Source organism: Alligator mississippiensis, chromosome 4, assembly GCF_030867095.1.
Source record: "Alligator mississippiensis isolate rAllMis1 chromosome 4, rAllMis1, whole genome shotgun sequence".
NCBI classification, from domain to species: domain Eukaryota; kingdom Metazoa; phylum Chordata; order Crocodylia; family Alligatoridae; genus Alligator; species Alligator mississippiensis.
The window spans coordinates 130,407,346-130,422,222 of record NC_081827.1 but is presented as its reverse complement, the minus strand read 5'-3'; the positions used below and the strand labels follow the sequence as shown (position 1 = coordinate 130,422,222).

General features: G+C 41.3%; 1 protein-coding gene across 7 annotated transcripts in view; it reads left to right on the top strand.

Moving 5' to 3' along the window:
• SCUBE1 (signal peptide, CUB domain and EGF like domain containing 1) overlaps window positions 1-13,740 on the top strand; it is a 383,661-nt gene extending 369,921 nt beyond the window's left edge. For all 7 annotated transcript variants that reach the window (XM_019481708.1, XM_019481710.1, XM_019481707.1 and 4 more), the window contains 2 exons: window positions 789-868; window positions 7,343-13,740. In XM_019481708.1, coding sequence (XP_019337253.1) covers window positions 789-868; window positions 7,343-7,495 — 233 coding nt within the window. In that variant the 3' untranslated portion in view covers window positions 7,496-13,740. The remainder of the gene's footprint in view (window positions 1-788; window positions 869-7,342) is intronic.
• Window positions 13,741-14,877: the final 1,137 nt, after the last annotated feature.

Below are 14,877 nucleotides of genomic sequence, written 5' to 3'. Positions count from 1 at the left end.
CTGCGCGGCTCGGGAGCGCGGCTCCCTACCGGCTCAGCTATATGGGACCCGGGGGGCTTCCCCTCCGGATCCGGCTCAGCTGCGCCGGGTCCCTCCGCGCCACTTACCTTTGGGGGATCAGCTGCTGCTGCCCCCGCTGCCGATTCCTCTGCTGCTGCTGCCGCCACCGCCTCCGGTCATTCAGTTGGTAAAAGGGGCACACGTGCGTGCAGGACACACGTGTGCTGACTCCTCTCCTTCCCGCTGCTGGTTCCCGAGTGCCATCTCCACATGCCAAAGAAAGATCCCCATCACTATAGATAAAACTAAAAAAAGACACAAAAGTCTTTACCCAGAAATATGCCAAAGATGCCTATGTAGACTCTGTTTGAAAGATTTCCTTTAATATATGTGAAGCAATTTCATTTCATAAATTTGAAGAAATGTCTTTGTTAGCTCACTTCACTGCTAAAGATTACTGTAATTTTCTGAATAGTTAGTTGACCTGGAATTGAGATTGTTACAGGGAGGAACACATCAGGATCAAGGGGAATATAAGTTCACTAAGTCAATTAAGGTTTCTATGCCTTTCTTCATCTCTGAAATGTAAATAACAATGGCTATTTGCTTTACAATAGTTTTGCGAGCCCAAGTCTTGGTAAAGAAAACTCGGAACTTTAACTGTAGAACACTGCAGAATTCTCAGTATTAAGGGATTTCTTTTAGATTCCAGTGGTAGTTGTTTATGTATTAACCACTGTAATGATACAAATTATGACTTACCAGCCCCTTTTTCCTTTATTTTTCAGAGGATTACCAACAGCTGATAGAAGACATTGTTCGAGATGGACGATTATATGCATCAGAAAATCATCAAGAAATTTTAAAAGTATGTCAACCTTCCTTTAGCTGAGCAAGGTCAAGAGTCCTGTGTAAGAGATCCCAGTCTAGCTAGTATTCCTGACATCAGAATTGGTCATTATTTTGAGAAGCTAGAGCTATTAGTATCATAATGTCATTGTGGTATTCCATCCATGATCATTTAAGAACAACATTCTTCTTAGAGATCTGTACAATGAATCTTGGCTCCAGTATTTTTTTTCCACTTACATGCATGTGTGTGAAAAATACAGGTCCACAACAATGATCTGACTGGTCAATAAGGAACCATTTATAAACACCTGTTTGAATTTCTGGGTAATTCTTTAACACAAAGTATGAAAACATTAAGAAGAAAATAATTTACTAGTCCCTGGAGCATTACCCCACATGCATATTGTGGATGTAACACTAGCCAGTCTGCACTGCCACTTTCTGTCACTACTTGTATCCCAGAGCTAAGTATGGACAGTCAAAAAGCCAGAGGTTGAATCGATTCAGTCTTTGCAGGTTAGTCTAAACTGTGTAGATTGAACCAAGAAGCAAGTGAACAGACATTCACTTCTAATTCTGGAAATCCAGCCACATGCCTGCAGTGGCTCAGGCCAGAAGCTGTGGGGGGGTGCTAGAGCAAGCCTCCCAGCCACTGCTGAAGGGAAGGGAGGCGAGAAGCCCTTCAAGGCTTTCTCCCCCTCCCTGCTGAAATGGAAGGTGGATGGCCAGGCCCCAGACTGGGCCAGATTGCTGATGCCAGGGGAAGGAGGGCTTTAAACCCTTTTCCCTGGCCCACATGGGACCCCAGCCTGCGTCAGTCTCGGGGGAAGCTGCCCCTGCCAGGCTTATCCCCTGTTTCCGGCCCAGGCCACCATCCTGACAGGGGGGAGGTGGGGTATAAACCCCATTACTAGCCCGCAGGGGACCCCAGCCAAGGTCTGCCTGGTGTGGGAGGTGGGGCAGTCCCTGCCAGGCTTTTCCCCTCCACACCTCGAGCCTGGGGTTTGCACACTGGGATGGGGAGCGGGAAACCCCCTCCCAGTCCCACACAGAACCCCAGCTGGGGTCTGATGGGAGGGTAGCCCCTGGCAGGCTTTTGCCCTCCAGCTTGAGCAGAGAGGGGGGTGCATGGCTAGGCCCTGGCCTGGGGCTGGCACTCAGGCAGGGCAGAGGGGCCCACAGAGGACCCCCTCCTAGGCCCACATGGGACCCCAGGCCTGGTCTGACTGTGGGGACAGCCCCTGCCAGGCTTCTATCCGCCACTCCCCACTTGAGATTTCATAGATTTCATAGACATTAGGGCTGGAAGGGACCTCGGAAGATCATCGAGTCCAGCCCCCCGCCCAAAGGGCAGGACGTCAGCTGGGGTCATAGGATCCCAGCAAGATAAGCATCCAGTTTCATCTTGAAGGTGTTCAATGAAGGCGCTTGAACAACCTCCGGTGGCAGGCTGTTCCAGACCTTGGGGGCTCGGACAGTAAAGAAATTCTTCCTTATGTCCAGCCTGAAACAATCTTGTAGTAGTTTGTGACCATTCGTCCTCGTCATCCCTTGGGGCGCTCTGGTGAACAAACGTTCCCCTAGATACTGGTGATCACCCCTGATAAACTTGTAGGTGGCCATCAGATCACCCCTGAGCCTGCGCTTTTCCAGGCTAAAGAGTCCCAGGGCTCTCAGCCTGTCATCGTAGGGTCTGCTTCCCTGACCCCTGATCATGCGCGTGGCTCTTCTCTGGACTCTCTCAAGCTTCTCCACATCCTTTTTGAATTGTGGAGCCCAAAACTGGACGCAGTACTCCAGCTGCGGCCTCACTAAGGCCGAGTACAGGGGGAGAATGACGTCCCGGGATTTGCTTGAGAAGCATCTATGGATGCAAGCCAGCGTTTTGGTCGCTTTACTAGCCGCAGCATCGCATTGCAGGCTCATGTTCATCTTGTGGTCAATGATGACCCCCAAGTCTCTTTCTTCCATAGTGCTAACCAACATAGCACTGCCGAGCCTATAAGGATGCTGCGGGTTTTTCTTCCCAAGGTGGAGAACCTTGCATTTATCAGAGTTGAACACCATCAGATTCTCATCCGCCCACTTGCTGAGCCTGTCCAGGTCAGCCTGGATCACCCGCCTGTCTTCTGGCGTGGATGCTTTGCCCCAAAGTTTGGTGTCATCGGCGAACTTGGCCAGTCCGCTTCTGACTCCAGTGTCCACATTGTTAATGAAGATGTTGAACAGTATGGGTCCAAGGACAGAGCCCTGGGGGACCCCACTGGTCACAGGACACCACGATGAGTGACTTCCATCAATTACTACCCTCTGGGTCCGACCCCGGAGCCAATTTTCCAGCCAGTGGATCGTGGGGGACCCAAGGCAACAATTGGCCAGTTTCTCCAAGAGACGATCATGGGACACCAGATCGAAGGCTTTTTTGAAGTCAAGATATATGACATCAATCATATGGGGGATGGGGGAGAGAGTCTCTGCCAGGGTTTTGCACCCCTGTCAAATGGAGAGTGGGGGGTGTGGCCACACCTCAGCTAGGGGCTCGCAGCCTGAGGTAGGTAGGGAAGGGGTTTAAACCCCCTCCCTGGCTGCATGGGACTGCAACCTGGGTTTACCCCGGGGGAGAGGCAGTCCCTGCCAGGCCCCCATGCCCTGTTCAAACATAGAGTGGGAATGAGGGCAGGGTATGGCCACATCCCAGCCCAGGGCACGCAGGCTACAGCAGGGAGGTTTTAAGCCCCTGCTCTGGCCACAGACCCCATTCAGGGTTTGCCTGGTGGGGGGGCAGCCCCTGTCAGGCTTTTACCACCCCCCCATGCTACTTGTTCTAGTGGAGGGAGGGGCATGGCCACACCCCAGCCCAGGGCTCTCCTACTCAGGTGGAGTGGGAGAAGAGTTTAAATCCCCGCCCTCTCCTCTGCCTCAGCATGGCAACCTGGCTGGCAATTGATTATGCCCCCCACCCCTCTGCTCAAGTGGGGAGCAAAGGAAAAGCCAGGCAGGGGCTGCTTCACCCCTGCCAGACAGACCCCAGAAAGGATCCCTTGGAGGTGAGGGGATTTAAAACCCTCCACCCTCCCCTCTTGTAGTGGCGGGGGGGTTAAACCCCTCACCTTCCCCTCTGCCTCAACCTGTTGGACTGGCTGGCATCTGGCCTCACCCTCCACCCCTCTGCTCAAGGGGGGAGGAAGGGAAAATACTATGAGGGGCTGCTCTGCCCCTTCCAGGCAGACCCCAGCTGGAGTTCAGAGCCAGGTTTCCCACCCACTATCCCCTTCTCAGCCATCTAGAGCAGTGATAGTGCTCCAGTGAGGGAGCAGAGAGGTGGGACCAACCCTCCTCCACTCGAGCAGACAGCCTCAGCCCAGGGCTGCAAAGCATCCTGTGATGCTGAAGGAGTGTGATTTAATTTGAACTGGGAAGAGGTCTGGGACTGAAGTTGCATAAACCAGTTTGACCTAAATCAGTTCAGTCAGAAACTACATCCAACCAGGTTTATTTTAAAGTGGTTTCAGCGACTTTGAAAGTGGTTTAAGTGCACTGAACTTCTGTTCTGTTACAGGTTTAAACTGGTTTCTGATCACTTAAACTAGTTTGCTTATAACTTCTGTCCCTAGCTCAAGAACATAATAAATGAGCAGTGTGATGGGACTAACTTGTATAAATCCAACTCATGTGTTAAAAAGCCAAACATTATAAATACTAATTTCTGAGGTTTTTGTTCAGAAGTACATTATAGAAGAGGGCACATATGCACCCAAAAAATGTTGGGGTATCTGGATCCCAGGATTTGCTATGGTCCATTTAAATGACATGGTAAGAGTTTCAGAAAGTTTAGAAATGGCGGTTGTATCAAGATCCCAGTACAACAGTAGCTATAAAGTGACCCTGTCTCATCAGTAAGGTGATTTTCCTTAAAACTTCAAATAGGTTGAGTGTCAAATAGGTATTTCCAGAATATTCTGAGCAGACTCAGTAGAACAGAGTCCTTGCTTTGTAATATAAGGCCTAAATTTAAGGGACGATTTGCGTACTCTGGCATATGCTTAAATGTTGTGTTGAATAAGGACCTAAATGAGGTGCTAAGTTACATGGTTTTATGTTAGAAAAGTTACTTAATTAAGAAAAACACTCATTGTTTAAACAACATTCTTCATTTTAAATTGGCACTTTTAAAAAAGAGTCACCAAGTTAGTAGGGCTGTGCAAAATTTTGCCAGCTGTTTTGTTCCAACGCTGTTTTGACCAATTTTGAGGTCAAAACAGCAAAATTGGAAAAAAGAAAGGCAGTCAAAATAGCCTTAAAACAAAACGAGGCTGGTCAAAACATTTTGAAAATCGAAACGTTTTGACCATAGGCTGGGGATGGGAAGTCAGTCCAGCTGGGCTAACTTCCCATCCCCAGTCCAAGACCCAGCAGGGGGCGGGAGGCAGCCCAGCTGGGCTGTTCCCCAGTGCCCCCCACTAGATCGCACTGGGGTCAGAAAGCAGCCTGCCTGGGCTGCTTTCCAGTGCACCGCACTGGATCATGCAGGGGGCGGGAGGCAGCCCAGCTGGGCTGCTTCTCAGTACCCCAGACTAGATCATGCGGGGGTGGGAGGCAGCCCAGCAAGGCTGCTTCCCGGTGCCCCGTGCTAGATTGCACTGGGGCCGGGAAGCAGCCTAGCTGGTTCAGGAGTGATGTAGTGCTGGGGATGGGAAGTCAGCCCAGCTGGACTGACTTCCCATCCCCAGCGTAACTCGAAACAGCATCAAAACAGCCTTTCTGTTTCAACAGAATGGTATGGAACAGCTGTTTTGACTTGAAATTAAATTCAAGATGAAACGCTGTTCCCTCGAACCATTGAAACTCAAGGCAAAACAGAACAGTGCCATTTCACACAGCCCTACAAGCTAGTTATATGCGTGAAAATAAATGTATCTATCCAAAAATTGTCTTGTCTCAACAAGGCATAACTGCTACACAGTTGCATGCTGCCAGGAAAACAAACTTGGCTTTTCAAAAATAGAGTGAGTAGAAGCAGGAAGTTTGGAAGAAAGTACAGCTGGGCAGCCAGCCACAGTGCACAAAGCACCACAAAAGGCAACAGCAAGTGTTTCTGCATCTTGGAGTTAATGTACAGTCTGGAGTGACAGGTATTATTATGCCAAAGGAAGGCAAGTGAATGTGAGAGCTAAACCAACACTAGTGTTGACTGCTGAAATGAAAAAACCTTGTTATGCTGTTAACAGAACTAAGTCATGTGTTCTCCAGGATTAGAAAAATTGCCAGAAGCAAATTGCCAAAATCTCTAATTCTATGTTTCCAAGTATTTTAAGTGTTTTGCTTGTCAAGTCTGTCTCTCTTAAAGGTACTTTTCATATTACAGCATGGTTACAATTACTTTAAGCAATAAATATTATAGAAACCTTGGCAAAAGCTGAGACATTGCCTAGTGTCTAGTGAAGGCTTTGCATACTGGACCTATGCAAAACTAATAGTTCAGGGTGAGATTTTTTCAAAGGTACCTAGGGAATAAGAGCAGTAACCTGTCAATGGGAAATGGGTACCTAAGCCTCTTAACCACTTCTCAAAATCTCATCACACTTAAGCTTTGAAATTCTAAGGGTGACTATTTCTGTGGATTTTTGGATTTGATTTTGAATTTGGATTCTGTGGTTTTTTTCACTCCCCTGTTGCATGGAAGACCCAGAAAAGCAACAGAGGACATGGATCAATGGGCTATTCAAGGTAAAGTGGGGGCTGCCAAATGTACGTAATAAGGAAATTGAAAAAGATGAGAAGAACGCTGAGTGGAATTCTGGCTCTGTTGAGGCCCATGGGAAATTTGCTGCTGCAAAACAAAGTGAACAGTTCAGGGGACTGCTAGAAATCATGTTGAGCTGCAGTGAGAAGTACTTGGCATTATTTGACACCTGGTAGAAATGATCTGTTGGTGTGCCTTGTCCTACAGAAGACATTACAAATATCAACCAGTTCCAACTGGCTCAGTTCTGGAAGGATCTGCTCAATGGAATTATGAGGTCACACAGATCCTGACTGTGCTTAGGTAACTACTGAATGAAGCCATTTGCACCTTACAGGAGCAAGTCGTGAGAGAGCTCAGAATTTGCAAAAGTTATGAATACCAAGCTACCCTTTCCCTCACTGGGGCTGGGACAGTGTGAGATGGGGGTGAGATAAACAGGAGTGGCAATGTGTGACAGTTTTCAGTGCTGCTGCCCATATTTTTGTATGTTTTGAGGTCAGCAGGTACTCTAACATGCCATCATGACACCTTCCACAAACATTGATTCCATATGTTTAATATAGAAAGCAAAGTGAACTGCTATTTGTATAATATGAAACAGCCTTGGTGGATTTGAGCATGCTTGAACTGCTTTATCCTCAGCTGCTTTTTGCAAAAGAATCAATATGAGTAAAAATTAATTGTAAATGTTATGCAAAAACTAATACAACCAAATATGTCTAATATATATTTTGTCTACCACAGGACAAGAAATTGATCAAAGCCCTCTTTGATGTATTGGCACATCCTCAAAATTATTTCAAGTACACAGCACAAGAGTCAAAGGAGATGTTCCCAAGATCATTTATAAAGCTACTGCGATCAAAAGTTTCCAGATTTCTACGACCATACAAATAGTTTTCTAGTGATTTTCAGTTTTGGATTATTTTGCATTCCTGTCAAATATTGTATTTTCTTCCACAGTAGAAACATTTGCTAATTTGAAGGCTCTTTTTTGCAGTCTTTATTGTCAGTTGTATGTTGAAGAATGACTATAATGGTTTATAATTGTTAAAAACCAGTATTCTGAATGGGATTTTTACTTCAAAGAAGAATACTTGTGGATCCTTGAGTGCATCCAATTGAAGATCTAAATTTGTGTCTGCACTAGTGTGTTTTCATCTTTCATGTGAAAATATCTGTTTTAGAAAATATTTTTTCTAAGGCTTTTATTTTCTAGCAAAATAGATTTCTTCTAAGCAAAAAAGAAACCTATTCAACCTGGTCAAAGAAACTACCTGCAAATAATTATTGTTATAGAAAGGAGTATGTAGTATAAATTATGTTTGGATTTTGAATTGCACTTGAACTTTATATTTGAAATTTTAGAAGAAAGCAAAACAATCTACATTTTGTTATTTCCCATTTGTGTTTTTGTGGAAATGATGTTCTAGTATAAACCAAAAAAGAAAAAGGAAAAAAAAAAGGAAATGGATGTATAATTTTGTTCTATGGATTACACAAGATTGAATCCCATGTCTTATTATTTTATCTGCCCTATTTTAACCCTCTTTAAAGGTCTACCACTGTTCAGAACCTGCTGCTGCAGATACAGTTTTGGAACTTTACATGCCATTTGGTCTCTTTGAAGACTTTTACAATAGGATGGATGAGAAACAAAGAACAACAAAACTAGTAGTCCACTTTTTCTTTCCCTTGATAGAGCATCTAATTAAGTACAATATATAAATATATACTTCTATTTGTGGATGCTTTAGTAATATTATCGTTAGTTACTGTAAATATCACTCATGCTTAAGTCTTTACTCCCATGCACGGTATTTACTTGTATCTATTTGTATCTTCGCTTAGATGATTAGATGACTTCTCCACTTGCTTGTAAATTCTCTGAATCCCAAACTAAAGCATGTTGGAATTTTCTGATGCATCATTTTCACCTAGACAATCTTTTAAGTCTAAATTATTCAGTGGAAGGTTCAGATATTTTAGTTAACATGGAGTTCCTTATTTTGCTTCCTACTTCCTGTATCTCATTCAGCAAGGGATCCTGCTATTGCTCCTTTTGCTGGCAGTCTTTATATCAAAGTCAGTGGGATTTACTCATAAAGAATGGCACTGATACAACTCCAGGAAGGATTAATTTTTTACATCAGATCTGCCATCTTTAAATAAGTTTGTATCATATCTGCCAACTCTCTAAAAGAAAAAAATAGAGCAAATTTTTCTGAAATTCATTTGAAATATTTTCAAATTCATTAATTAAATATCCACTAGGAGACAGATCCTGTATTGCTTGGAGACCAAAAACTTCCTGTTAATGACATGACAGCTTTACACCTACAATACCCATTTGTCTTGTAGGAGCGTAAGAAATGCCATACAAGATTAGATCACTGGTTCATCCTGTCTCACAGAATGACAGTTACCTAGTGCTTAGGCAGAAGGTGAAGGGCCTTGTAATTTAGTTTTGTGCCATAGTAGTCGATTTCTGTGAGAGACTGCATATTTATTTTTGTTAGCACCACAGCCATTTCATTCTTTAAGTCCTTCAGGATTCCTTGGAAACATGTCACTTGGGCCTGGTGACTTTGTAATTTACCTACTTATTTCACCATCTTCCCTTTAATCCCTCCTCTTTATTACCTGATAAAAGTAAGCATCACTGCAGTGTTCTGTGCAGAGGCAAATGCTAAGACGTCACTACAGCAACATAGTAGCTAAAAATAAGTCATTACAGCAACATAGTAGCTAAAAATAACGGTATGCTGCTGCACGGCACAGTAACAACTCTTACTGCACCATCATTGATGGCTAATGATGGTGCAGTAACACCGGCACCGTAGAGACGTGTAGATGCACCCAGTAACTTACAAAATTGTGCCCAGTATCAATGGAAAACACTACAGGAAAAATTATCTCATTTGCAACAGAGCAAAAGGTAATTTTCCTTGCAGGTTAGGAATGCCCTAGCCATGCAGTAGCATTCTGAGAGTATGTCCACACTACCTCAGTACTGTCTCAGGGAGCACTGGAGTGACTGACGTCCTGCATGCTACCTCCCAAGCCTGAAGCAACGCAACAACTTTAGTGTGAGAAACTGGCAGCTACTTGCTGGCACAGACATACCGCTATAGTTCTCAGTTACACTGGCATGAATCCAGAATCAATTTTTGTCTGTGTTAGGCATCTGAGCTGGCTACAGCCATTATTAGCCAGGCAACATTATGGCTACATCAGTGCAAATTTCTTGTGGAGGTTAAACCAGTTTTCTCTCCCAGGATCATTTATGGCTTCTAATGTTAGTACAGGTTAAATGAAGAGATCTTTGTGTGTGGTGGCCTAATCCTAGATCCATAAACGAGCTTTTTTATTTTTCAACTTGCAAATGTTTATATGTTAAAAGCTGCAGCTGTAGCACCTTTTTTTTTAATTTTGTCCTCCTACTTTATGTTCTGTATTTATTTGGTTTAGAAAGATGGCAGTGAATCATCCCTAAATGTTGTTGTTCTACAAAATGACAAATTGACTACCTGTTGTGGTCTAATAGACTGCAACAATTAGAAGTTGGTGGATAATAATGCCCCAGATCATCTCTGTTTATTAATCTTTTGGGGTAGGAATGTGTATTTGAGCACATCCAGTAGCAGGGCATTATGTTCATTAGTCTAGATCCTCAGGTTCAATATTGTCATCAATGGAATTACAACAGTTTATATCACCTAAGGATCTAGCTCAATAAAACTAAATTTTAAGCTTTTGAACTCTTCCCTTATTTTATTTTATCTTCCCTTTGTTATACACGAGTTGTTAGTACACATACAAGATCTGCGCTTCTAAAATCACGTCTCTTCCTTTTATTTTTCCATGTAGTGAAGTAGAAGCATTCTGTGGCAATTATTATATTGAAAATGAAGCAAACCGTACATCTTCCACAAAGCCTGTGGAACTTTAAAATCTGAACCTGGTTCTGTAATTACAGCTCATCCCAAACTCTACAGATCTGAACCTAAGACCTATCTTTCAATCTTCCAAACACTAGGAAGTATAAATTCAGACCTGGACTTCATGCGTGGCACCTCTCTCCAGTAATTATGTTTCCTGGGAGTATTAACACCGTCAGAAGATAATGTGCTTTGTATTTATTAGTTTTCTGTCAAACCACCTCCAAGTAAGCAAAATCATGACAGACAAGCAGTTCTCCAAAAGGAAACAGAATGTGTATTGGACAGCCAAAAGGCTATGATGCATCCTTTCCTGAGTCCCTAACTACTGAAGTGGGTTAGTAGGAAGAATTGCTGAAGTTTGTGTGTAAATATTCTGTTCTTCTACAGAATCTCCAAAATAGGGAGAGTTATGCCACACATTTTTAATTATTCAGTAATTTAGTTTGTTTATACCAATTTTTGCAATGAATGATAATCCTCTCTCATGAATGGGACAAGCTAATTAGAAAACAATTATATTTGTGGAGGATTCTAAAATTTGAAATTTATACAAGATATAAACTATTTATATGAGCTAAAAAGTACACAAAGGTATTATATGTCTTAGATTTATTATACAGATTAATACAAAAGAAAAGATGATACAGCTTAATGCAATGCTACATTTAGCCTCTACATTGATTCTTCTTTTTCACAAGTTTTAAATCTGTGCAGCTTCATGGATGTTATTGGATTTATTCCTGGTTTTTACTCACATAAGTGAGAAGATCATTGGATACAGAGTTTTTTAAGCTTGAGTGATTTTTTTTTTTTAGATAATTTCTAAAGAGCACAATTAATGTTTTCAGTCCCCAGCCATATAAACCAGAACTAAAAAGCAAATATTTGATTGCCATGTAAACAGGAGTTATCCTAAATTAAACTTAAAAGTAGAACATCTCCCTTGTCACTGTGCCCAGCAGTGACATTTATATGATAAGAATTTATCATATTCAATCATCTTTTTAAAGAAACTAGAATTAAGTATTGTGGAAAATAACCTTTAAAATGATTCGTAAGAGTGAAAGCAGCAAAGTGACTCAGAGTAGATTTAGAACCACTAAATAAACTGGTCTTGGATTTTACTCTTGAATGGGTTCTCTCTACCTTTAGTGCTCTTTAAAAACAGGTATGTAGTGAAAGCCTTGATGTCAGTAGCAAAGGACCAATTTATTTCAGTGGAATCAAGATTTCATTCTTGCATGTTATGTGCCTGAGCAAAGGGTAGAGTTACTCCTATTAGTGTGATATGTTTTTCTAACTGCATCTTCTTTCACTATTTACCATTTGATGGAAATATTAGTAATTAGGGAAGTTTTATGGGATCTCAGTAGACTGAGAGTTTTGAGATTTATTTAGATCATTTTCTAGGGTGAGCGCCCTTGCAAGCACTTGAAACAAAATAAAAGCTTTTGTCTCACATCAGAGTTGGTTTTGAAAAAAATAAAATTATTGTAAGGTAATATGACTATTCCTCAATGTCAGACTTGGATTCTAAAGATGTCTCATTTTTTATCATCACATTTTCCATTTGAATAGAAATGTACAGGAAAATTCACTGTTTACAGCAGAGTTGTTATCTAAGTATCTGAATATATACATTTCCAGTTAGATACTTCATTTATTTAATCTGGGGTGTTTTCAATTAGGTGTTTAGCTATAAAATTAATGTGTAATATACAACAATAAAAATGTACAGAGATACCTTTAGATGTAACAATTTAAACCATTCATATTCAGAAAGCTAAGATAACACATTTAAATATATACAAACTATTGCCATTTTGGTTTCAGCTGAATTTCTACCTGTGCATAACACTGACTCTCCTTTTAAAGACAATAACCAGCAGTATCATTCTGTGGAATTTTAGCTCCATTCAATGCCTGGTATTTCAAGTGGCACGACTGTAGAAAAGTAGTAACTTTAATGTAACTCATGTATTGTTTTCATTCAGTGACTGTACTTGTATACTTTAGGGGGTATACCCTGACATATGTTCTTGCAAATAACACAACTGAATTTCTGATCACAAAATAATCTTCCATATTTAGGGGAACAACAAACAGCATTGCTTAATTAAACTTCTATTTTAGTTATTGTGAAAATGTCTTATGATCTTTAGGGTTTGTTTTTCTTTCTTCATTTTTTATTAAAATTATTTTGTAAATATTGTTTTCTACATTTAATTCTTTGGAAATATTCCTACTTTGTAATGGTTACTTAAATGTGAAAATGACAAAGTTGCTTTAAGGTACCAACTATATATAGTCAGTCTCACAGACAACCTGTCCTGTTATTTGTGCAGTTCCAGTCAGATCATATCAAAGGTTTTCTGGGAACCTAACTGGCTAGCAATCAGTTGTCATTCTAAATGTTTCCCATTTTTGTAACATATAAAGAAACTGTATTTTAAAATTAGGACTAGAATTATTTCCCTATTACAGTAAGGGCAAAAAGCAAAGATCAGAAATAAAAAAGGATTCTTAATATCATGCCCAATCAGTATTTTATCCCTTTTTTCACTTAAATAAGGATCAGGAGTGGTACTACAGTATATTTGTGTAATTCGGTTGCCATGGATATAGCCATTGGGCCTTGTTTCAAAATCCTTGTCCAGGCAAAGCTGCCATTGAGATCAGTGAGAGCTTCACCTGAGTAATATCTGTTATAATCATGTCAATTATTTCATTAAGCAGGAATTTCTGTTGGCTAGATCTGGGGAAGAGAAAAAAAAGTGGATGTATAATACTCATTTATGTATGTTTAGCTGCTTATAGATATCTGGGCATGAGTAAAAATTTGAACTAAACCCTTGTAGATGCTGCTGGTGCTTCTAAGCTTTATTACCTATGTAAATTATGTACAAACAACTATTTCCATATGAAATGTACCATTTTAGGTTAGAACAAAGATAGTAAATAACTGTACAAAGTTTGATACTTAGAACATAAAACAGTGGTTGGAGCTGTACCCACTTTTTAACAACACTGCCGGATTCAGTAGTAGAAAATGTTGTTGTGAATATACCTTATATAAACTACATCTCCCTTTGCCTCTGTATAGCAGTAGCTTTGTTTTCTATGTCAAAACTCAAAATGAAGCATGTCATAAAACTTTTGTTAAAATCACTTTCATAATAAACATAAAATTAAATTTAATTCTTCCTAGTGCCTTTCATTCTTGTGCACAGACAAAATATACAGGCACAGAAGCAGTGGCAATGGCATCTTACTACCAAAAAACAGTCATGCTTTAAAGTGCTGGGCAAGCTAGTATTATTCCTTCTAGGTGGGCTGCAATTAATGATTTACTAGAGGAAAGATAGCTTATCCTCCTGTCCCCCATATTTTCCTCATAAAGGAATACAAACAATTCCCATTATATTTATTCTCTTAATATTTGATCTCTGGTTATCTTGGGACATGTTGAAACATTCAGTTTCTCTTGGGAGAGAACTGTGCAGATGTTTAGGCTGTTTAGGCTGTTTCTCCCCCACTAAAAGTGGCCATGCCATGATGATAGAGAGCTGGTGGTGGAGCAATTGGAAAGCCGGCAGGAGCTGGGTGGGGAAAAGAGAAAGCCGCATTTCCAGAGCAGCTCCTCGATACAACTGGAACATCATCAGAAGTGGGGAGAAGGAAAGAGATACCCAGATGACAAGAGGAGTGGGGGTCATGGCAGAGAAGGAAGGGATGGATAGGATGACAGGGAGCAGAGAGGAGTCTGCTGTCAGCTGCAGGGAGGAGTCAGCTGTGAGCTCTTTGTAAAGGACAAGAGACAGTGCCTATCTGGAAGAGGAAGAATGAAAAAAAGGAAAAAAAAAAGGAAGGTCTAATAGAGTCGGTTCAACACTGAGGAGCCGAGGATCAGATGGAGAGAAGCAGCAAAGACATATACTAACAAGTAAACTTTTCTTGAATCCTTGATTTACAAAATAATTAGGTCGGGCAAAAATTCCCTTGTAAAAGAGAAAAAAACGTGAAAGATGCAACAAGCCTGGCTCCAATTTAAAGTACTTAAAGGTGAAGTCAACCTATTTTTTTGTGGGGACACTAATATTTTAGAATAAAAGACAAAACTTTAATTGTGTTTATATGGTTTGTGTTAATGTTTGATAGTTAAAAAGTATAAGAGACACAATACTGACCTCTACTATAGAAGACATCAAGCTGATGCTTGGGAAACAGGCTTCTGTCAGTCCACCCAGCCCAGTAGATGCTGCAACCTAGAAATGATCAAGATGTAAAAATTGGATAGATACCTAATAAAGGAATTTTAGAAGACCCTGTGAGTTT